General features: G+C 45.2%; 1 protein-coding gene across 6 annotated transcripts in view; it reads right to left on the reverse strand.

Moving 5' to 3' along the window:
• The window catches only part of PHLDB3 (pleckstrin homology like domain family B member 3), a 168,223-nt gene that overhangs the window by 7,204 nt on the left and 135,229 nt on the right, over nt 1-25,790 (reverse strand). For 3 of the 6 annotated variants that reach the window (XM_078655567.1, XM_078655565.1, XM_078655568.1), the window contains 3 exons: nt 5,513-5,641; nt 4,748-4,967; nt 4,541-4,626 (listed from right to left, as the gene is read on the reverse strand). In XM_078655567.1, the coding sequence (XP_078511693.1) occupies nt 4,541-4,626; nt 4,748-4,967; nt 5,513-5,641 (435 nt within the window). Of the gene's footprint in view, nt 1-4,540; nt 4,627-4,747; nt 4,971-5,512; nt 5,642-25,790 lie in introns of all 6 variants that reach the window. The other 3 variants (XM_078655566.1, XM_078655564.1, XM_078655563.1) reach the window with 1 other exon arrangement.

Here is a 25,790-nt window from a genome sequence, read left to right on the forward strand (position 1 = left end):
AGTGGCCACAAAGGGAAAGTGGGGGTGTGGGAGAGCCCCGCAACCCATTCTTTGGGAGTGAGGTGTTTTCTGAGCGTCAGGCGCCTCCTTGCCTTGTAAATACGATCAACCTCCCCCTCTTGCACAATGAGGTCATTTCCACCCGACGATCTAAATCATGAGCATATCATAAGCATGTCATGTGCATGTCATGAGCATGTCATGAGCATGTCAGAGCCCATAACCTGCACTGCCCCCCCCTTCCATGACCCCACCTCAAACGAATTGGGGATCTAGACAAGTCCGATGTTTCATGCCATAAGCACACCAGTGCCCTCAGCCTACCCTGTCCCTCACAATACTCCACTTCCATCCACCTGCGAGCTTGCCCCTCCCGCGCCTTCACCTTGCACGATGCAGCACCTCCACCCCTCCATACCCTGAACCTGACGACACTACGTAGACATCTGTGCCCGAATCTCACCTTCCTCAGCACATAACCTTGCACAACGTGCGCACGCCCCTTCCAGCGCCTCGGTCTTCCTAGGAGGTGTGCTCTAATCCCCTCACACTGCCAGGGTACACATGCTACCCTCCCACCTACAAGCACTTCCTCCCCCGAGACTGCGCGCATCCTCATCTCACTGCCGGAACGGGCACCATCCACCCCGCCTCTTGCGACAATGTGCACGCTATCCCAACCCCATTAGAAATACCCTTCTGTCGGATAGATGACGTGCCAGCAGAGCCCCGCCCGGGTGCCATCATCAGCTCCCCTCAAACACAGGCATATCAGCCCCACAGAACGCAAGCACGCCCATCTTTCCCTTCCACTGCCGTAGCCTTCCTTTTCACAAATCGCCGGAGCCGGAGGCGGGTCCGGGTGGAGTGCGGCCGCCGCGCTGTGTCTGTGTCCGGGCTCCGGGGGCGGGGAAGGAGTGGGGAAGAGCCATAGGAGGAGTGGAAGGCGGGCACCCCCGACAGAGCCACCCCCAGCCGCGCCACCCACCAGGGAGTACGTTTTCATACAGGGTGGAAGCAGGGGGCGGGAGGGGGCGGGAAGGGGTAGAATCGGCAGGGGCGGGAGGGGGCGGGAAGGGGTAGAATCGGCTGTGTGGAGGAGGGGGCGGCAGGGGAATTCGGAGGAGGGGAGTGAGTGGGTGTGAAGAGGAGTGGAGGGGAGGGATAATTATTCCCGTCCGAGCCTGAGGGAAGAAACTGAGAAGGTCAGAAAGGCGGGTGCCGGCTCAATGCCGGACCAGACTCGGGGGCGTTCCCGGCTTTCGGCTGACGTCGCGTGACGTCGGCAAAAGCCAAAGAATCGCGGGAACGCCCCCGAATCTGGTCCGGCATTGACGGACAGGCCCCTCGTCCAATGGCTAGGCTCCATTTATGGAGCCAGCCAATAAATGACGAGGGCCGACCCAAACCCCACTACAGTTCTCATCAGGTTTTCGCCTGCGCGAAAAAGATGCGCAGAGCGCATCTTTTCGCCAGGCAAAACCTAAAAAGCACGATCTATGTGCCAAGATCTAGCTACCTGCAAAATTTGCTGTAATTCCGTCCAGCGGTTCGGGCTGTAGGCTTCTTCAAAGGCCCTATGGGAATTGACATGGGGAAAATGCGCTTTGGGACCCCTCTTTTTCTCAGTCACCTCTTGATGAACCACACCAAAACTTTCCACAGAGCTGCTGAAGTACCAGGCAAATTTCATGAAGATGCATCAACCGGCGCCAAAGATAAAGGCAACTGAAAATCACCTTTTTGATAGAAACTAAATTGTAACTATAACTACCTACTGGCAACCACCAGTAGGACATATATATATATATATATATATATACACACACCTACATATAAAAGGTATGTATGTATGTATATAACACCGCTAGATGTGCCTTCTTCAACTTAAAACTATTAAACTAAATCAAACCCTTAATCCTTCCAAAAGACCTCAAGCAAGTCACGCAAACCCTTGTGCTATCCAGATTAGACTATGGGAACGCTACCCTCCCAGGCACGGCTAAGCTACATCTTGCTCCCCTTAGAGCTACCCTAAATGCAGCAGCCAGTATGGTGACGGGAGTGAAGAAACATGAACACATCTCCCCCGCTCTCAAAGAGCTCAACTGGCTCCCAATTGAATTGTGTGCTAACTTCAGAACTGCCTGTCTCGCCCACAAAGCTCTGCACACTGGCAAACCCACCTATCTAGCCGCCAAACTCAACAAAGCAGGACAGACAAGAAATCTTAAGTGCACCAACACTATGCTTCACATGCCCTCGAAAAACCGTAAACAGAAGACCTTATCTCTGTCTTTCTCTGGAAATGCACCCAGAATTTGGAATGCCATCCTCATTCATGTCAGGACGAACCCCTCCTTCAAAGAATTCAAAAGCCAGCTCAAAGTGCTCTTCCTCAATCGAGCTCTCACGAAATGAAAATGGTCATACAACGGCTGATCCGCCACCATCTGAGGATCTATTCACTACCATAAGACCAACTTCTTACAGCATCTTACTCTTGCCCGCACTATTACCACCTCCACAACTACTCTGCATTCATTTGCAACGAGACTTATACTGATCTACGACCCATCTTTGAACAATGTGTTTACTATCCCACTCTTTGCTTACTCAACTGTTATTCCACAAATGCTGTAAAGCGCTCCGATACCCTCGGGTCTGGCCAGCGCTATATAAAACTCCAAAATATTTTTTTTTTTAAATAGATATACACATACACAACTGGGGATAGATCTGTGTCCGATGCATAACTGTGCCCCTTAGGTATGACCTGTATGGCCCATGTAATCCGAGGTGCCTGGGGCCGGCGCATACAAAACCTGTGACTTCAGGAATAGCTCTGCTGCCTTTGGCATGAGCCTAAAATACTGGCTGAGTGCATAACCTTTTTCATAAACCCAATTAATTCCATCTTCCAATACTCATGACACCAAGGGATTTTGAACACCCATGACCCCAAGACTGTCACAACAAAAAAAAAATTATTCTGCCCACATTCAGCCTATGTAGGAAACGATCCGTGCGCGGCCAGTCAGTGAACTGGTGCAAAGACAGTAAGAAGCATCATCATCTCTGTCAAAGTCGTTAACCACAAAACAGAACCATGAGCATCCAATAACTTTTCCTGGTCCACTTATCTAATCCTGATGAAGGCCCATCCAATAACAGAAGAATCAGATCAGGATTCTCACACCAATAGGGCAAATCAATGAATACCTTTTAAAGAAATAAGAGCAGTGGGCCCGATTCACAGAACTAAATTATGACAAAATCCTAAACTTACTACTTTTGGTATTCACAGAAGGCATTTAGTTGTCCTAAATTGGGATGTTGTCCTAAATTGGGATGTTGTCCTAAATTGGGATGTTGCCTTAAGTTAAACTTAAGTTTAACTTAAGTTTGTCTTAAGTGAAACTTAGGACAACATCCTAACTTAGGACAACATCCTAACTTAGGACAAAATCCAAACTTAGGACAAAATCCAAACTTAGGACAAAATCCAAACTTAGGACAAAATCCAAACTTAGGACAAAATCCAAATTTAGGACAAAATCCAAACTTAGGACAAAATCCAAACTTAGGACAAAATCCAAACTTAGGACAAAATCCAAACTTAGGACAAAATCCAAACTTAGGACAAAATCCAAACTTAGGACAAAATCCAAACTTAGGACAAAATCCAAACTTAGGACAAAATCCAAACTTAGGACAAAATCCAAACTTAGGACAAAATCCAAACTTAGGACAAAATCCAAACTTAGGACAAAATCCAAACTTAGGACAAAATCCAAACTTAGGACAAAATCCAAATTTAGGACAAAATCCAAACTTAGGACAAAATCCAAACTTAGGACAAAATCCAAACTTAGGACAAAATCCAAACTTAGGACAAAATCCAAACTTAGGACAAAATCCAAACTTAGGACAAAATCCAAACTTAGGACAAAATCCAAACTTAGGACAAAATCCAAACTTAGGACAAAATCCAAACTTAGGACAAAATCCAAACTTAGGACAAAATCCAAACGTAGGACAAAATCCAAACGTAGGACAAAATCCAAACTAACTTAGGACAAAATACTAACTTAGGACAAAATACTAACTTAGGACAAAATACTAACTGAAGACTACTAAATGCCTTCTGTGAATACCAAAAGTAGTAAGTTTAGGATTTTGTCATACATTAGTTCTGTGAATCGGCCCCTCTGATTTTATGATCAAATTGGAGCAGACTAATTTTCAGCTGGAATTGTGCCGCCCTAGACAGGAATTGACAAACCAAATGAAAGACATAGGTGCTCCTTGTCACATTTTGACAGAATTATGATAAGGCCTGTTATTTCCTTTCCGGCCACATTTTGTCTCGCTGTATTCTGATGCTTTTTCTGTCTAGGCTTGAAACCATGAAGTTCACTTAGGTGTTTAAAGTTATCTTTTCTTTCATTTTTGTAAATTTACCAATGGCTGTTCAAATAAATTACTCATCTCCAAACCTCACACTTTTCCGAGCAGGCAGTAAAACTCCCTGGCGTACCTTGTAGGCGCTCCGCAGGTGGTCATAGTACACCTCTTCTATTGCCTGGAAGTAGATCACCCCCTTCAGCTTCTGTTCCTCCTTATCTGCAGAGAGAGCAGTGAGTCATCATTAGAAAGAGGACCAGGGGAGAAGGTTGATGCTCTATGGATGACTCTGGACACCCTGGTGGCTCTGAACTCTAGCAAAAGATAGGGGGACAATTACCTACAAAGTAGGCCAGTCGGCGCTTCTGGCGGTCGAAGACGAACCAGCGCTTCTTCCAGGTCTTGATCCTGCCTCCCATCTTCACCAGGAAACCCTTGCAAGAGGTGATTGAGATGGTCACATGGCTGCAGGTCTCCACACTGTGACCCGAAGCCTCTAGGTGGGTTTTAAGGTCCAGGAGTGGTCTGCGGCCAGTGGCTGGCTGCACAGGGGTCTTCGTCTGCTAGGAAGGGAAGAGGAGCACATGACAGGTGTTTTATGGCATACATAGGCTCGGAACAGTAGTGTGCTGGTGTGCAGTGGATCCTGGAATAAACAATTGTGCATTTTCAAGAATGTCCAAAGGTACAGGCTTAGATGGAAAAATTTGAAGTCTGGTACTTTTGAAAGGACATGGCTGAACAGAGTGAGATGCTTGTCAGATGCTAGCCATCTGACAATCAGGAAAGCTTCCAGTCACCCCCCAAATGCCAATTCAACGCAGCCACTGTATCTCAGGGTATTATTTCACTATCTCAGAATAAATAAAAAATGAGTGTGGAAAAATTAGTCTGAAATAGGGTAAATTTGGAAGAGATATCACACACATTCTGAAACGCTTAGAAATGCTAAACATTAGCTCATAGGTGAGGTATACAGAAAGTTTCAGTATCTGTGTTTGCTGATATATGTAGAACCCAACCCAGCAGAGGGGGCTGTGTGAATGTATTACTGGGAGGGGTCTATTACCGACTCTTTGGGGACACTATGCCTCCCGTACAGTACCTGAGAAGTGGTAAGCACTGGCAGCGGGGCCAACGCGGGCGCTGGGCCAGTAGACGGGAGCTCTGTGGTCTGGCGCGGCTCCATCGCCTCCTTCCGTTTGGCTTCCTCTACAGCTGCTCGTTTGGTTTCCTGAATGGAGTGAATCAATGAAAAAACACAGAAGGTGAGAACAGGGATGGAAAGTGTACTCTGATACACAGGAGAAGGACAAAGACAAGCAAGATGTCCTGTGTGCCACCCTCAACTCAGTGCCCATAAACAGGATCAGCCAAGAGCTTTGTACATGATCTCAACTTAAACTGTTTGTAGGCTTTCTAAAAATTGCAAAGAAGATCTGTTATCTAGACTAATGTAACAGCCTGTTTGTGGGTCTCCAAGGGTCCTTTCTTGGCATTCTGCGGCTTAGTCAAAACCAAGCTATTCGTATTGTGTGCATGTTGTGTTGATTTGACCGCGTCTCAGAAGCAGCAGGACCCCTTTATTGGCAAGTTGACTAAAGAGTTTAGTTTAAGGCTCTTTACATCTCACACACACGTACACTCATCTTCTACAGACTGCAAGGATCTGATTTTAAAAAGGGCCTCCAGCCCTATATGTTCAGTCTCCCCTAAGCTCAGCAGACCATGTCCTGTTCTAACTTCCAATCAAAAGGGAAGCCTGAAGCAGCAGGTGCTCCTTTCTGCATCTGGCACTTAAACTCTGGAATCCTCTCCACATCAGGATTAGGACCTTGGACATTTATTCTGCTTTAGACATACCATAAAAACCTTTTTGGTATGCTCCCTCTACCCCTTTCCCTGTCCTTCTGTCGAGTGCCTGTCTTATGCAGATGCAGGGTGTAAAGTGAATTCATTTAACCTGATAGTTCAGAGTTCATGATTTATGTTCAGATAATACAGCTCGATAGTAGTGAGTAAGGTTGGTCTCTTTTTGTTTCTGAGCTGTGCAGTCTGAAAATAAAGCATTAACCTACAGAAATATTTGATTAAAGGAATCTACTTCACGCCCTGAAGGAACATAATAAAGGCGCTTAGCTCAGCTCCAGAAAAGTCCATCATGAAACGACCCATGAAGTTTTATAAATAATAAAATTAATTAATGTGATAAGCATTGGCAATGTCAATAGGTCTGGCTTATACCAAAGTGCCTCTTTAGTCACTGATGACTTTAGTCATCATACATGCACTGTCATTCATTCTAGCACTCATACATCCATTCATCCACCCACTGACTCATTCTTGCAATCACCCAGTGACAAAATCAACAAGCATATGAAAGATAATGTAAAAGAACAAAAGTAGAAAAAAGAAAACACACCATCACCTAAACTTAGCCTTGGTGGGCATATGCTTGAAATATAAAATTGAATTGAAATTTAGCAGCTGGCAGCCATTTTGCAAAGGTACTGTATATAGTACATTGGTATTGCTTTCCAACGCAGCTGTCACATTTAGAAGCAACGTTTTGGCCATGGTGCAGAGGTAAAATCAATGATACTCTATGCACAATACCATTTCACGATGGACGCTCAGTAAACATTGTAGCAGGTAAGTGTATATCAGTGTTGTACTGAGTCAAGCTGGCCCACAATGTTTCTGGCGGCCATATTGGAACTGTTAAACAATGATAGACTATTGACAATATCAACACAAGATGTCTACCGAGTTTAGAAATAGCAGCCACACAGAAAGGAGCACCCAGTAGACAAACTAAGTGGCAAGTGAGAAGCCCATTAGGATTGTCTGGGCAGCTGCAGGAAGCTCTCAAAGGAGACGAGGGAAAGAAATGAAAGGGAAATTAAAAAATTAAAAACTGGAAATCTAAAAGACTGGAGATATGGAATTACGCTCATTTTCAAGCGGATGCGCATGTGTGATCAGGCCAAATGCCGTTAACCATGAGGCAAAAGAGGCAATGGCAGAAATAAGGCTAACACAGTGCCAGAAGCAGTAGGTTATAACGAGAAACAGAATGTGCAGTGCCGTAACAAAGGCCCTTGCAGCCCCCGCAGGGCAGGGGGGCCCGAGCTCCAGGGGCCCCCTCCAGCACTTGCAGGCCCATGGCCTGAGCGCTTTGGATTGGAGCCAGAGTCTGAGGGGGCCCGTGCGTGTACTTTGTCAGGGGGGGCCTTCAGGTTTTGTTACGCAACTGAGAATGTGAAGGAAATTCAGATAGAAAAAGAATGATCCATCGGTCTTCCATATTTGCATATAGAGTGTTTTTATTACAAGAGCCTGAATAATGAGTAGACCACCTAAGAGGGAGTTTCCAAGGATTACAAAAATGCAACTCTTACACCCACAGCTCCTGCCAGAGGGAATAACCAATTCCAAAATCCTTGATTGCTACAGTAATCTGTGAGATTCCATATACAATATACCTGTCCGCAGTCATTAACACAGATTAGAACATTGGAATTTTGGGAGCTCCATTGTAGACGGAGTGCTCCCTAGTTCTACGGGCCGGTAAAGGCCCGCAGAGCAACATTCCAATGTTTTACAAAGGCCTCTCGGAGCTCGAGGGGATTTAAATCCCCTCGAGCTTCGAGAGGCCTTTGTTTTATTTGTTATAACATTCTGCCCTCTAGTGGCAGAATGTTCTAATAGCCTTATAGCCCTTCGTACCAGGGCTATACCGGCTATTGAAGTCCCGCTCCCTTGTTAAAGTCCCTCACCTTCGGCTCAGGCCTTTAACGCAGGAGCGGGCCTTTAATAGCTGGTATAGCCGCTACGGCGGGCTGTAAGGCTATAGTAATATAAATCCATCCTTACAGGCCTGCTTCCAGTAACACATATTAAAAATAAATAAGGCTGATCTACTGCCGCTGTTGTAATCTGTCATAATAAGCAGATCGGACCTATAGCATTATTGCTTCATTAAAGTAACCAGCTAAAATCTACTATAACGATCATAAGCTTTCCTACAACAGTAACCATTAAGTATGCAGACATACATTTAGAAATATGTGCACAATTAAAGCCGCCAACACAATATACAACCTGCCTAAGAGGGCCAAACAAAGATTCTCACGGTGCAAATCTTCAACCCCAGACCCCTTTGTCTGTTACATCAATCTACGAGAATCCATGTAACGCAATATCACCTTACACAACTACACACAGTTTTACAGCAATCCACCGTTCGACGCCTATTGGCTTTAGAACATGATTTTCACCATTCGTATGTCAGGCTGATTGCTCTTGTCATAACCTTTCACAACCATAAACTTCCCCAATGAAACAATGAGGCCTACAGCCTTTATCACTGGGTTGCCCCATTATAGCAATCTGTGAGAACGCATGTACCGCAACACAGGTAATCAGAATTTCACCGTTTAATAAGAATCCAACCTTAAATACCTATTGACTTTATCATATGATGTTCACAATAAATGTGTCCGGCCTACTGCCTTTATTGCAAATTTTTCATAAAAAAAACAGATCAGGCATTGGTCATTGGCTTACTACCATAATCAACCAAGGCTTGCTGTAGTGAGCAGGAGCTTTTCCAGAAGTAAAAAAAATGTGAAGGAAGCACTCTTTTTCAGTGGAAGCACAAAATCTGTCCTAACACATGCTTTCATCAAGAATAGAGGGTGGCTCTAAGCCCTTATTTATTTCATTTATAAAGTTTTATACAGCGTGAACAAGATCCCGGAGGATATCAGAGCGCTTTACAATAAGTCAGTAGTACTTCTGAAAGCTCACTTTCTGTTGAGCACATAAGGTCATGCGATAGCACAGTCAAGCAAAACTTTAAAAAGCTGTACAGGAAGCGCTCTCAGGACTGATGTCCTCTCAACCAAGAAAATAATAGCACAAACAGTAAAGAAGGACAACAACTATGAAGTTGTTAAGACTAACACATCTGAACTTCTTCTCCCAGGACCACTGGAATTATATACCATTGATGAAGCAAAGCTTCGCATATTTTGCGACTTGCTGAAGTCATGAACCTCATGTATGTGTAACAAGGTAACAAGTGTACGTCTTACTAACGTTTATATTAAGTTTGAATAAGGATTTAGAAGCTTGCACATGTGTTTTACTAAAATAATTTACTCGAGTCACTTAAAATGGCCGCCGCTTGTATTTAGTTACTGCGCATGCGTCAGCCACACTCACGTGTCCTGACGTGTCTGCAGAAGTGGAGGGAAATTCATGCGCATGCGTAATACATAGCTTATACTGCTCGTGCGGTTCGCTCTTGTCAATCGTTTTATGTAGCTAACATTTAGACTGCATAAGTATATTTTTGGTGATAAGTTTAAAGTACAAACCATGTGATGTGTTTTCATAATGACATTATTATGTATTAATTTGTTTTCGCTTACTTTTCATGTACCGCGGGGAATGGGGGTCTGAGAGAAGAGAGAGCCATCTTGGAGGTTCTTTCTGCGCCTGCGCAACTTTCTGAGGCACAGTGGACCTTGACTGATGGAACACAGCCAGTTGGCAGTGATGGGCAAGATGTTCCTGAGAAAGTCACCTCTGCCCTGCAAGAACAGCGAATGTGGCTCCTTATATGTTACATTGTAATATTGCGCTACTGTTTGCCGTGTAGTTTCTCATGGGAACCCCAATCTAGCTAGGCGGTACCCAAGTATGCAAATACAGGCTTGAAATGTTGTATTATGATTGGTGTGTTACCCAAATCCTACCTTAGGACCAATCCAAATTTAGGGATTCTGACACTTTGCAACATTGGGGGGTGGTACACTGCCCCAAACAGTATATCTACCCTAGGGTTCACCTAGGGAAGTCGTCCGACTTGTCTGGTTTAGCTGACCTGTCACTGACCCATCGTACTCAATAGGTGACTGAAGATACAGAGAGCTGCGGAGCACTCTGTCCGAAATTGACCATAGACTAAGGTTTTACTGAACCTTAAAGTGCTGGCGAAGCACTTTGCTGGGAGTTCGCTGAACCAATCGGGGTCTTGATCGATAGCTGCAGAGAGGGTGGAGCGCAGGCGTTGCTTCCAAACTGCGGGTGCGGTCCTGTCCTGAGCGGTCCTGTCCTGAGGGTTTGCTGTCCTGTCCTGAGGGTCCTGTCCTGATTCCTATTCCGAGGGTATCCTGTCCTGTCTTGGGTGTCCATCCTGCACCTGCTGTCCTTTGAGGGGTATCCTTCCTTGAGGGTTTCCTGTCTTTAACTGACCCGTGGCCAGGGTTTGGTTTCCACACCAGTCTAGGTAAATATTGCTCTGAAATTCTTAAATCTTGCACCTCCTGAATTTCTGACTTTTGCTTCAATAAAGTTACCCTTTGCATATGTTATTTTTCCATGTCTTTCCGCAACTATTGAAAGTCATTTGCAAATCTTTCTCATAAACGTGTTCCCATGTCATCTCACCTGTTAGAAATTATATTTTGCATTGCAGTTTGTCATTTTCTGATATGGTCTAGAACCTCCTTACCTAGACTGTTTAAAGGTCCCTTCACCTTAAGCTTAGCGTGTTACTCTTTATAGGCCCTTCTATAGTTACACATGCATAGTTTGTCCATGCTTAAAACTTTACTGAATTGCATAGTATTTTCCCATTGCATTTCATGTCAGTATTTCAATGGTTACCCTGTCTTTATTTCTCTATAGTTATATCATTTACATTATTTTAGTTATTGAATGCCTTATTCTTGTATATCTCATGTATAACGAGAACGAACTTTAGATAAACATTTTAAAAACTTCCAGTTGTCCGTGGTCATTATATACAGTATTTGAATATTATTGGTAGGGTTCGTATTTTTGTTGCCTTTCCTTTACAGCTAGCTCCCTGATTCATTGTGGTCTTTAGGTACCTGTGTTGGTGGATGGTAAGTCGGGTACACTGAGAAACAAATAGTAGAGAACACACACAAATTGGTAGAGCTCGTGAAGTCACCTGGTCAATGTATATGGTGAATTGAAGTATATGGGCCCGAAGCCGGAAAACGGCGAAATTATTGGTCGGGTGACCTTGCGCGCTCTATCAGTTTTTCTGGTAAGCAGAGGATGGTTAGGGACTAGTTGAAATTAAGGCAGGGACTAGTTAGTCTAGTCAAGTCGGTAGCTGCTAGTACATTGATGCTGCTATAAGAGCGGCCATTCCAGGGGATCTGATCAGTCTCTTGAAGTGTGTTGCCTTTGAATTCATGAACTGTTTTTTCATTATTATTCTTGTTCTGATATTGTTATATGTATTAATCCATGCGTTTGTCAACCGTTTAGTTTCATGTTGTCCGAACTCCCCGGGGAATTGAAAGGGCAAGTGGTGAATAGAATCCATTGTCCTGAGGTCACAGGCTTGAGGAAAGTTAAGTGCAGGTTAGGATAACCGGGAAGCACTAACTAGGGTTTTTTCTGAATACATGTGTGAATAAATGTTAGTAACGAGGTTCATTGGCAAAATTCCCATAGTGGCGTACCCTAGTAAGGGTCACATCGGAAGAGTAGCAGGTTCCTTGGAGCTTGGGTGAAAGCAAAGGGGTCCGCTGAGAAACCTTAGACTCAGATATATCCCGGAGAAGTGGATGAGTTTAGGGGAATAACAGGTTCACCGATGCTAGAGTGAAGGGTAGGCGGAAGAGATCTACCCGCAGCGTGTGAAAAGTAAATGGAAGTAGTTTACTTGCAGTAAAATAAATCTTCCTATCTAGACACTTGAGCACTGTGGCGAATGTGTATTCGTTGTAAAATAACCAAGCACTGAGCACTTTTAAAGGAAAGAAAGTTTCCGTTACCTTGTGAAGGGAGGGAGTCAGTCGCGAAGCGCCTCTGACGTCACTCCGTGCCGCGCTGGGATTGGTAGAAACAGCGGGCGGGTAGCGGGACTGGAATTGTAAAGGAAGGGTGAAGCGCCGAGGAGTGAGAACTGTCTCACGAAGAGGCCGCGCACCCATTGGCGGAGATTATTTAGAGTCGCGCACCCATTGGTCGCACGGATTTCTGAAGCGCGTTCTGATTGGAGGTAGGTTGTAAACAAAGTCAAGCGTAGAAGTCGTATGTGGCACTCGCAGACTACAGGAACTAGACCTGATCCAAGGCACCTAGGGTTTGAAAGGGATCAGTGGAAGACTAATAGATACGATATTATGTACGGAACTAAGAGAAAATAGTCCCTTGTAAGTAAGGTGAAAAATTATTTCAAAGTGGACAAACCAATTAAGTCTAGAGAAGGTGTTCTTGTCCCACCACCCAATACTCCCGCCTCATTCATGATGTTTGACCGAGGGTACAACACCTGTGTGTGGTTGGAGAATTGGGTGAAGTACACAAAAGATGACGGAGTATTGGCTTTTCCGTTAGAAGGTACTTTCAATGGTAGGATCTTATTTAATTTAAGAACCCGAATGAATGAATTGCATCCCAGACCGAGACTAACGCAGTATGAGGCATTAGAGGAATGGGAGATTGAGGCTTTTGAAAGAGAAAGACCCCGAATGGACAAGGGTTTGACCAAGTGGTACCCAAGGCTGAAACAGGAGTCCAGGGACAAAAGGATGAAACAGTGGAGGCAGAGCATGATCGTTGAGGGTCTGTTTCCCATGATGCCAGCATGTCATAACCCTGCAGCGGGTGAGAAAAGTACCGAAAAGTGTAAGCATTGGGGGGCCCCTGGGGAATCAGATGATGAATTGATAGATGACATCTGTACCAGAAGTCCGCCACCTTATAATGAGGGAGCCCGACCTTCCAGTGTAGGAGATGCTCCCCGACGCCACTTCCTCAAGGAGGAGGACAGATCCCTAGGACTGGGAGGGGGTGGTCAAGTATTGCCCTATTTTGAGAAACCGGAACCGGTGGAGGTAAGGGAGCTATATCCCAGGGTGCCCACAAGCCAGGAAGAAAAATATTCACGTACAAAAATGTTCCTTCCCAGACCTATGTATGAGAAAGAAGAGAAACCATCAAGTTCAGGACTGCCCTTTGTACAGCCTCCATATGAGGAAGAGCGCAGGCCTCTTAACACCGGAACTTTATTCCCGAAACCAAATTATGGTGGGGGACCGAGTGAAACGCATCCTATTGCCCCGGGTTTTACTCCTCCATTGACCCCACAGATATTGCATGACACGACTTTAAGAAGGATACTAGTGGAAAAGGAGCAAGAGGCTCTAGCTAGACAAAGAACAGAAATAATTCAGAAAATCTCCCAGTTAAATACCAGTCCTGAGGCATTGACTATTCCAGTAACTATTGGACCAGTGGTTCCGTTATACGGAAATAGTCAGGGAAATCCGATTACTCCAGTTATTACCCCAGTCATGGCACCCCCGAGACAGGAACCGATAATCATAGATGATCAGTCCAGTGAGTGCGAGTCTGAAGTAGCGTTTTTGGACTTGCCAAACAAACCAACAGGGAAAGAAAGGCAGATAAGGCACAATCCTTTTAATACGAAAGAAATTAAATTAGAATCAGCAACAGGTACTAGGAGTGTCTCTCTGGTAACTCCGGATGAAATAGAGAGTTGGAGTCGCGAATTAGAGAAACAGACTCCGCAAACGAAACCTTTAGACCTCTACAAGCTGAGGGTAGAAATAGAAGAACTAATGGCAGGAAATGTGGGATTGGATCGATTAAATACCTACTCTGAAGAAGAGTTGTCGTTCATGTGTAAAAGCTTTACAAGAAACACCAGAGTGCTCCACGAAAAGCTGACAGACACCGCAGCTAGTATGGGGGTAGATATTTCAAAATCCAAGCCCTTGCAGAAACTGTACAGAGCAGACTTCTCAGACAAAGATATAGAGCACCTGAATGTGGCAGGGAAAAAGTTGCAGATTAAAGAATTATTGGGGGTACAGCAAAAATGGGGAGATGTGGAAAGATGGAGAAGCAGGTGGGCGAGAAAGAAAGAAGAGGCTCGCTCCCGACAAGCGACTCCTGAGTTTGCTTTAAGGGAGGTAGAAAGACCTGAGCAGTTATGCCCCATGCGCGAAGTTCCAGGAGGGAAATATGTGCATGTCCCCTGGTCCAGACAGGATATTGTGTCCTTTACGAACGATTTTCCAAAATTGCGCGAGAAACCAGTTGAATGGTACAGGCAAGTGGAAAGGTTCGTAAAGGTGCAGAAATGCCTGTGGAAAGACCTGGATGGGTTTTTCGACATTGTGGTCCCAGTCGATCTATGGACCGAGTGTAAAATAGCCATAGCCTGGCCTAGTGAGGAATACCCGAGAGATGAGAAAACCGGGGAACCATCGAAAGAAGTCATGAGAAAATATGAGCAGGTAATTCAGTACTTGAAAGAAAAGGTGCCAGCAAAGGAAACAGATTGGACCAAAATAGATAGAACAACGCAGGAAAGAGATGAGACAGTGCACTCCTATTATGAAAGGCTGTTGCAGGTGTTTAAAACATACAGTGGTATAGACAACATCGAGATGAAGGATATGACGCATTTTATTTACAGGTTTGTAAATGGTTTAAGACCCGAAATTTGTCAGTGGATAAAAGATAATAAAATTTGTTGGCACTCCAAAAAGGTAGATGAGGTCCTGCGGTACGCAAAGTACTGCGAGGACGAGATGGCAGAAAAGAAGAAGGCCCTCAAGGAGAAAGTGATGTGGGCTCAGGTGAAGCTCGCAGAACAGCAAGAAAAGCAGTTGAGTAATCTGGTTAAAAATACTGAGAACAAAGGTCCTGGAGGTGGGGGTGGAGGAAAACCCCGGCCCAAATTTAGCTGGGAAGAGGCTATGAAGAAATTTCCCTGCCATCAGTGCGGCGAAATTGGACACTGGCGTAACGAGTGTCCCTATTTGATAGATGATAACGCCAAAACACCTGATTTAACTCCACAGACGCAGAAAGAAAGACCAAGAAAGACTCAACCACAGGTAAAAACAGTTCAGGTGCCCTGAGCACCAAAGCAAGTATACAGGGGAAAACAGGCAGAGGGTGATGAGATAGAAGTTTGGGAAAGCGGTGAGAACAGAAATGCAGCAACTTCGCAGTATCTGCTGAATGATACCTTCCTTTGTGATGACCAGTACTGACGGGGCCTGAGAGGGGAGGACGAGGAGTGCGTGCTTGGCGCTTCCTTGCCGGTGGACCAGTCCGGACCATACATTGAAGGAAAGGTTGATGGAAATGATGTCACCTTTCTGTTGGACACTGGTGCTACCCGTTCTACTGTGAGAACAGTGGACGTTCCAAACCTACCCCTCTCGGGAGAAAATATCCAAGTAGTGGGTGTATCTAATCAATTGATTAGTACTCCTGTTACCGAGCCAATGGAGATTTCAATTGGAAATTTTAAACAAATGCATAGATTTGTCGTCTGTGACACCAGTCCAGTGAATCTACTGGGTCGTGATTTGTTGTGCAAAATGAACTGTACCATCTTTTGCACACCAAAGGGTGTTGAAATTCAGACACCGGATGAAGATGGCATTTATAAACTATTGTTGCTTAGACCTGACTCAGAAATTAAACGATTGACCCTGCAGGACTTGCCCAAAGAACTCCAAGAAGCAGTAAAGCCAGAAGTGTGGGACTTTACTGGTAAAGATGTAGGATTAATGAAGGATGTAGACCCCATACAGATAGCTATCAAGGACAATGCAGTATACCCTAACACCAAGCCCTACCGAATGAATGCTGAAGTGAGAGCCGGTGTTACACTGGAAATACAGAAATTGCTAGAAGGAAACATCATACAGGAAGTAATGAGTAGCCCATGCAACTCACCGATTATGGGCATCAAGAAGCCTAGTGGCAAGTACAGAGTAGTGCAGGACCTGAGAAAGGTAAACAAAATTGTAGTTCCCTGCTGCCCTATTGTCCCGAACCCTGCAGTGATACTGTACCAGATTCCATGGGATGCTGAGTGGTTCACTGTGATTGATTTGTGTCATGCATTCTTTTCGATACCCTTGCACCCCGACAGCAAATTTCTTTTCTCATTTGCCTTCAATGGTCACGTGTACTGCTGGAACCGGGTCCCTCAAGGGTATACAGAGAGCCCCTCTATCTTTAATCAGATCTTGAAAAAATGTCTAGAAACTTTGATCTTACCAGGGAACTCTGTCCTAGTGCAGTACATAGACGACCTTCTACTGGCGTCTAAAAGTCATAGGGACTGTGTAGTTGACACCATTGCCCTACTAAATCACCTGTGCGAGAAAGGACATAAAGTGGCCCCTGACAAACTACAGTTTTGTGCAAAATCAGTGAAATATCTAGGACACCAGATAGAAAAGGGCGTCAGAAAAGTAACATCAGAAAGAGTGAGAATAATTCAAAAGATGCAGTTGCCCCGTACTCAAAAAGAGATCAGAATGTTCCTGGGCGTACTAGGATACTGCAGGCAGTGGATTCTGGGATTTGCAGTCCTAGCCAGGCCTTTGATAAAAATGACCAAGAGAGGAATGCCAGATATTGTAGAATGGGATGATGAAAGCCTAATGGCCTTCACAAAACTGAAAAACTGTCTGTGTACAGCCCCTGCATTGGGAATGCCAGATTATTCCAAAGAGTTTGCCCTATTCTGTGACACTCGCGATAATTGCGCATTGTCAGTCCTGACTCAAGAACATGGCACGACCAGAAGGCCTGTGGCCTATTTCTCTGCCACCTTGGATCCAGTAGCTGCTGGGTTACCAGGTTGTCTGAAAGCAGTAGCTGCTACCTGTGCAAGTTTGGAACAAGGTGAGTCCATTGTCATGGGACATCCTGTGACTGTGTATGTTTCACATGGAGTGGTAATTTTATTGACCAGAACAAAAACTCAGTATCTCACCCCTAGTCGGCTGACTAAATACGAGAGGATTCTTGTGGGTGCTGCAAATGTAAGCATTGTTAGGTGCGGTATTTTGAATCCTGCCACTTTACTCCCCGACCCCATGGATATGGAAGGTGGGGATGATGATGAACATGACTGCATTGATCTGACAGAGTTCAGCACCAAGCCACGCCCAGACATTAAAGAAACTCCATTGCCCGTGCATGACATGGAATTATTTGTGGATGGTTCCTGTCTAAGACATGAACTAGGAGGCCTGAGTGCTGCCTATGCTGTAGTCTCCTTAACCAAAATTGAAGAAGCAGGTTATCTATATAACATAAAGTCTGCACAAGTAGCCGAATTGATCGCTATGATAAAAGCATGCCAAATTGGGAAAAACATACGCATAGCAGTGTATACTGACAGTCAGTACTGTTATGGGGTTGTGCATTACTTTGGCCAATTGTGGCTACAGAGGGAATTCCTGACTTCCTCAGGTACCCCCATTCGAAATGGAAAAGTTGTTCATGACCTTTTAGAGGCCATCCAGTTACCAAAGGAACTGGCAGTGGTAAAGTGCGTTGCTCATAAGAAGAGCATGGACAAAGTATCACTGGGAAATGATTTTGCTGATCGAGTGGCCCAATGGTGCGCCAGAGATCACTATATCATTAATCCTAAACGAGGGGGAATCGGAGCCAGCTGCCAACTTCAAGTGTTTGAAGAAGTGCCTACATGGGATGAAGTGAGAGAGTGGCAGGAGTCGGCCCCATGGCAAGAAAGAGAGAAATGGAAGGAGGATGGGTGTAGACCGAGACGTGTGGATGGTGTCATCTTGGGCCCAACTGGTATGCCTGTATTACCCAGACACTTGCTTGGCACAATGGCAAGATTAATACACGAGGGATCACACATTGGTAGGGATGCCATGATTCTGGTATTTCAACAGACTTGGTACAGTAAAAAGTTCAGGAAAGTAGCAGAGTCCCTCTGCCAGAGGTGCCTGTCATGTCAACAAATGAACCCAGGAAAGAGGACAATGGTAGAACTGAGCAAAATTGGGAGATCAGGGGGGTCCCTTTATAAGGATACAAATTGATTTCATCACCATGCCACGTTGTGAGGGGAAGCGATATGTCCTTGTCATTGTTTGCGTATTCTCAAAATGGGTAGAAGCTTACCCTACTTCCCAAAGTGACGCACTGACAGTAGCCAAGTGCTTACTAAAAGAACTGATACCTAGATTCGGGGTTCCATTCATTATTGAATCAGATAAGGGCGGACATTTTCAGAATGAAGTAATGGCTGAACTCTGTAAGGCCTTTGGAATAAGGCAGAAACTTCACTGTGCATATCATCCAGAGGCTTCTGGAGTAGTGGAGCAAATAAATGGAACTATCAAAAACAGACTAGCAAAGCTGTGCGATGCATCTGGCATGAATTGGGTGAAGGCCCTGCCTCTGGTCCTAATGGGACTGAGAAGTGTTCCTGACCGCAAGACAGGCCTAAGTCCCCATGAAATCATTATGGGAAGAGTGATGAGACAAGCATGGGTGCCAGGAAGCAAACTGTTGAGTATTACTGATGATTTGGTGCTTGAGTACTGCAGAAGATTGGGTGACCAAGTGCGTTCTATCTCTCGCCAGATCGGAGACGACGGCATCCTCAATCCAACGACTCCTCTCCACAACCTGGTTCCAGGAGACTGGGTCAAAATAAAGAAGCACACTCGGTCAAGCTGTCTGGCACCAAGGTGGGGAAAGAAACGCCAAGTAATCCTGGTAACAACCACTGCAGTGAAGTGTGCAGGTGTTCCCCAGTGGATCCACGCCGGACACACCCAGAAGGTATTACCAGACCAGGAACCTGAAGAAGAAGGGCGTCCAGCAGAGGACTCTGCAGGAGCCAGACCAGAAGTAGCTGACAACGTACAGCCCAGTACCAGTCAAGCTGCAGGAACAGCAGACGTTTGCCCAGGAGTAGTTGACTATGAACTGCCAAGAATCCAGCCTGCTGAAGGGGTCCAAGAAACTGAGCCAGAAGTAGCTGATGACGAGCTGCCAAGTATATGGCCAGAAGAGTGGATACCATTGATTGATCTGACCGAAGATCCCATCCGAACAAGAGAGCGACTTTGCGAAGGTAGAGAGTGGACTAGTCAGGAAAAGCAAGGCACAGGCGAAGAACCTCAGCCTCTTGAGATTCACATCAAAACTGAGGAAGGAGAAGGTCAGACAGGGACAGAACAGGTGTTCGATACGCCTCCGCTAACTCCTGATGTGGATAAGGGACAGACTAGACATAGAATAATAGTTCGAGCAGAAGAAAATCAAGAGATCGAAGTGCTTGAACAGGATCAGATAGAGTTAGAAGAACGGGTTCAAGAAACAGAAACAGAGACAATCGAAAGCCAAAAACAAAATATTCCTGAACAAGGCCAGATTAGTAACCAGGCAGAAGAACTAGATGCTAGCCCTGGAACTAGCCAGATAGGGGAAGAAGAAGAAAGTGAAGCGGAATTGCCACATGTTGAAGAGAAAAAGAGGATAAGGGAAGAAAGCGAAGTCCAAGTGCCAACTAAAAGACTTAAGAAAAGAAAACACATTGAGCCTAGGTTCGTAAAGAAATTGAGGCTAAGGATAAAGACTGTGGAAGAAAAGCGTGCAGAAGCAAGGAGAAGTGCGCGAATAGCAGAACAAGAGGAAAACACTTCCAAAAGAAGGAGTGATCGAATAAAAAGGCAAAACAAAAAGTACAAGTAACGCTTGCTGGAAGAGATAGAATTATATAAAGTGTGAAAGAAAGTTGGCATCTGGTTCCATTTATTTTGTGATGATAGTAAATATCATCAAAGAGGGGATTGATGAAGCAAAGCTTCGCATATTTTGCGACTTGCTGAAGTCATGAACCTCATGTATGTGTAACAAGGTAACAAGTGTACGTCTTACTAACGTTTATATTAAGTTTGAATAAGGATTTAGAAGCTTGCACATGTGTTTTACTAAAATAATTTACTCGAGTCACTTAAAATGGCCGCCGCTTGTATTTAGTTACTGCGCATGCGTCAGCCACACTCACGTGTCCTGACGTGTCTGCAGAAGTGGAGGGAAATTCATGCGCATGCGTAATACATAGCTTATACTGCTCGTGCGGTTCGCTCTTGTCAATCGTTTTATGTAGCTAACATTTAGACTGCATAAGTATATTTTTGGTGATAAGTTTAAAGTACAAACCATGTGATGTGTTTTCATAATGACATTATTATGTATTAATTTGTTTTCGCTTACTTTTCATGTACCGCGGGGAATGGGGGTCTGAGAGAAAAGAGAGCCATCTTGGAGGTTCTTTCTGCGCCTGCGCAACTTTCTGAGGCACAGTGGACCTTGACTGATGGAACACAGCCAGTTGGCAGTGATGGGCAAGATGTTCCTGAGAAAGTCACCTCTGCCCTGCAAGAACAGCGAATGTGGCTCCTTATATGTTACATTGTAATATTGCGCTACTGTTTGCCGTGTAGTTTCTCATGGGAACCCCAATCTAGCTAGGCGGTACCCAAGTATGCAAATACAGGCTTGAAATGTTGTATTATGATTGGTGTGTTACCCAAATCCTACCTTAGGACCAATCCAAATTTAGGGATTCTGACACTTTGCAACATTGGTGGGTGGTACACTGCCCCAAACAGTATATCTACCCTAGGGTTCACCTAGGGAAGTCGTCCGACTTGTCTGGTTTAGCTGACCTGTCACTGACCCATCGTACTCAATAGGTGACTGAAGATACAGAGAGCTGCGGAGCACTCTGTCCGAAATTGACCATAGACTAAGGTTTTACTGAACCTTAAAGTGCTGGCGAAGCACTTTGCTGGGAGTTCGCTGACCCAATCGGGGTCTTGATCGATAGCTGCAGAGAGGGTGGAGCGCAGGCGTTGCTTCCAAACTGCGGGTGCGGTTCTGTCCTGAGCGGTCCTGTCCTGAGGGTTTGCTGTCCTGTCCTGAGGGTCCTGTCCTGATTCCTATTCCGAGGGTATCCTGTCCTGTCTTGGGTGTCCATCCTGCACCTGCTGTCCTTTGAGGGGTATCCTTCCTTGAGGGTTTCCTGTCTTTAACTGACCCGTGGCCAGGGTTTGGTTTCCACACCAGTCTAGGTAAATATTGCTCTGAAATTCTTAAATCTTGCACCTCCTGAATTTCTGACTTTTGCTTCAATAAAGTTACCCTTTGCATATGTTATTTTTCCATGTCTTTCCGCAACTATTGAAAGTCATTTGCAAATCTTTCTCATAAACGTGTTCCCATGTCATCTCACCTGTTAGAAATTATATTTTGCATTGCAGTTTGTCATTTTCTGATATGGTCTAGAACCTCCTTACCTAGACTGTTTAAAGGTCCCTTCACCTTAAGCTTAGCGTGTTACTCTTTATAGGCCCTTCTATAGTTACACATGCATAGTTTGTCCATGCTTAAAACTTTACTGAATTGCATAGTATTTTCCCATTGCATTTCATGTCAGTATTTCAATGGTTACCCTGTCTTTATTTCTCTATAGTTATATCATTTACATTATTTTAGTTATTGAATGCCTTATTCTTGTATATCTCATGTATAACGAGAACGAACTTTAGATAAACATTTTAAAAACTTCCAGTTGTCCGTGGTCATTATATACAGTATTTGAATATTATTGGTTGGGTTCGTATTTTTGTTGCCTTTCCTTTACAGCTAGCTCCCTGATTCATTGTGGTCTTTAGGTACCTGTGTTGGTGGATGGTAAGTCGGGTACACTGAGAAACAAATAGTAGAGAACACACACAAATTGGTAGAGCTCGTGAAGTCACCTGGTCAATGTATATGGTGAATTGAAGTATATGGGCCCGAAGCCGGAAACGGCGAAATTATTGGTCGGGTGACCTCGCGCGCTCTATCACCAATACATGGCTGCTTTATGTGGAACAGGAGAGGTCTGTTGTATGGCATGCTATGAAAGAGAAGTACATTGAAGAGCTCAAAATGTTTGTGTTTCACAGCCTGATAAGAGCGCCATGGACCCTGATGAAAGAGGTACTTAGCCTTGGTAACGATGTATCTGGTAGAGACGTAGTCTAGCCACAAATTCCTTAACTTAGAATATCCCCAGGCGTCAGACTGGATCATCCGGAAAACGCTTCCGCAGAAGAACCTCTGCGCGCCGGGGGGGAGGGGGGGGGGGGGGAAGGGTTGCGCCGCCCGGCTCTGACCTGGCGTCATCCACGGACATGACGTCAGTGGAGCCATATATGCCTGACGTCAGTTTTCTTCAGCAGTTCCTTGGCATTGATGATTACAGCGGGAACGGATTGTTTGAAAGGCCTGCTCAATGTAATGCTGTTTGTATTCCATCAATGTACTGCCGTGTGTTCTCGGTCTGTGACAACCACGGCATCCTCCCAACTTCTGGTTGCCTGTGACAATTGCTGTTGTAGCCACTCCTGAAGTCGTCAGATATGAAGGGGCATTAAGGCTATGCAAGATGCCTTCATGCCCATTAGTTTCTCCACAGTCCTCACTGTCAAAATCTGATCCTTCTAATAGGGGCGAGCTTGTTCGGTCCCTTCCTGGGCTCCTTGTTACTGGGAAGGCTTTGGCCTCCAGCAAATTTAGTCTTGCTCCTAGGAAGGTCTTCTCCCTTTCTGGATTTCTAGGTGACTTTTCGAAGTAAAGGGAGAAGCATAGTTTGTGAACAGTCTTTAAGACTACCTGTATGTTGCCCTGACACTGTTTGAATGGTGTTGCCATTACCAGCCAATCGTCTAAGTACGGGTATACATTTATTACCTGCCTCCGCAGATCAGCGAGGCTCTTTCTGAAAATCCTTACAGCGGGTTTTATCCCAAGGGTTAGAGCCCGGAATTGCTTAATGTACCTGATCTACGACAAATCGTGTGAACTTCCGGTGTCTGCTGTTCATTGGTACTTACAGGTACACATCCTTGAGTTCTATAATTGCCATACAGTCCCCTCAGACATGGAATGACCTGCTGTACTGTTAGCATCTTTAAACTTTGTATCTTTACAAAGTTGTTCAAGACACGTAGCATGGGTCTGGGTATCTTTTTCAATTTCGCTACGAGAAAGTAAAGGGAGTAGAGTCCTTGGTTAGTTTCTTTTGTTGGTACGTTTTCTATTGCACTCCTGTTTAAGAGGTCCTTGACCACTTTGCGTAGATGCAGCTGTTAAATTGCTACTGGTTTTTGGTTGAGTGTAGGGGGTTTTCTAAAGAGTTCTATATAGTACCCATGTTGGATTTTCTTTATCTGTGGGAGGCGATGTTCTTCTGCTCTTGGGTGAAACCTCTGAGCCCGCCTCCTCCAGATGTTTTGTGGAGGAGGGCCCCTTTTGGTAAGTGACTTCTGGGCAGTGTGATTCCTCTTCCTCTGGTTCTCCCACAGTGGGTGTGTATTGGTAGCGAGGAGTACTCACATGCGATGGTGTGACTCACTGAGGTGTGAAGACACAGTGTGATCTGGTTGTCTATGAGAACTTCGCCATGAGGGCATTCTTTTCCTGGATGTAAGGAACATCTGAATTTGAGGCCCAATTGCCTTAGTGGCCTTGTTGTCCATCATGAGATGTTGTGCAGCATCTACTGTAGCACCCAAGAGGCTCTCCTCTGTAAATGGCACATTTATGGCAGATGCTAGAACCTCCAATTTAAAACAGACCCCTGTAGCAAGGCTTGCCTTTTTAGACTGGAGGCCGCACACCTCTCTCCGCCGGTCCAGTCCACAGCATCGCGTGCCGACGTTAGGCAAGTTTTGGTAATGGCTTGGGCTTTGAAAGTCATTGCTCTCTTCCTGAATTGCTGCAGTAGATCTTGAGTTTCGTCCCACAGTTGACGGCCACATCAGTTTAGCTCAAGCTAGAGTCGGCAGCGTGGCCCTCTATTGCCTCTGATCCTTCAATCTTGTGGCCCACCATGTCCCCACCTTCACTCTCTTTCACAGGAGTGGGCCCCATGGTGGTTGGTGCTCTTTACATGTGGTGGTGACTATGACTAACTCTGTCACATTTCACCTGATGTAAGGTGGTTCCTGTGTTGAGTGCCTCTATTCGTTTTCTACCCTTGGTGTTACCGCATTGGCTGCCGCTGAGTTTCTGATGGCCTCCCGTCCATGGTCCAGGACACTGAGCAGTATGGACAGGTGTGGATTCTTTTTCATCACATAGTCTTGTTTCAAGGAAGAAACACGAATCACTCTGTTCCGCTCTCCTCTGCACCCTATAAATCTCTGCTATCCTTTTTATTAGGACATTATTTAGAGATGTCATCGGAGGATGATGGTTTGGCTGGGTGGGAGTCATTACCTTCCTCGGGGGATCCGTACAGAGATATTGCCACTCTAGCTTCCACTCCCTAGAGATTTGTATAAGGCTGGGTCCAAACTGGGGTGGCGCAGTGGGCAAAAAAACGATGGATTTAACCCAGATCTCTTGACTGGGGAGAATGTTTGCATTTTTAACATTCTGTCCATCATTTGTGTGCTGTAAGACTTTTCGCCCTAAGTACGCCAGGTATGCCCAGACATGGGTCCCTTGCTCACTGTGCAATTGGATTCAAGGTAGCCTGGCTGAAGAAATGCTCATTTCTGGTCCAGGGAGGACCTGACCTGGCAGTTCGGTCTGGACTGTTCCCATGAGGAACAGGGTCAAGACTGATTTGCATATGGCTGGGTCCAAACTGGGGTGGCATGGTGAGCAAAAGAACGATGGATTTATCCCAGATCTTTTGCCTGGGAGAGAATGTTTGAATCATTTAGCATTCCGTCCATCATTTGTTGCAGTTACACAATTGTCCTTTTTATTAGGGCATTATTAAGTGTTGTCATCTGATGATGATGGTTTGGCTGGGTGGGAGTCATTACCTTCCTCAGGGGGGATCCATACAGAGGTCTTACCACTCTAGCTTCCACTCCCTAGAGAGATGCCTGCTCGAGGTGCCCCTCCTCTGGTTACCCTTCGCACTTTAAGAGCTCCTCCTTTGGAATCTCTGGTGCGGCTGGAGACTCCAGGTCGGTGGGTTCTTCTGCACTAGTTTTTACCCTCTTTGGTTTGTGAGGGATTCAGTCATTGAAGTCCTTCTTCCTTCTCAGTAGGGTCACCATGTTGGCCTTTCTGGTGCAATTTCTTTCATCAAGATCTCTTATTTGTTTGGGGGTGCCCATCACAGACTTTCTTTTTTGCATAGTAGTCTACTTGCCTCTCCAGGGATCTTGATTACTTTTTGGAGTAGAAGACACTTTTAGGAACTTGTCTCGACCCAAGGGGCTCTTTACGTCTTTGCCTTCCTTCAACTGCTGGTGTTTTCGTGTGGAGGATGACTTTAGGAGCTTACTGCTAGATTCATCAAAGACCCGTTTTGCGAGTCTTTAATAGCGATTCATAAGGAATCGCTATTAAGGACTTGCAAAACGGGATTCATGTAGGAATTGCAATAAATATTGCGATTCCCACATCTTCCTTATTTGCGATTAGCAAATTGCTAATCACAAATAAGGAATAACTCCCCATTCAGGCCCATAGGAATGAATGGG

Source organism: Lissotriton helveticus, chromosome 7 (assembly GCF_964261635.1).
Source record: "Lissotriton helveticus chromosome 7, aLisHel1.1, whole genome shotgun sequence".
Lineage (NCBI taxonomy): Eukaryota > Metazoa > Chordata > Amphibia > Caudata > Salamandridae > Lissotriton > Lissotriton helveticus.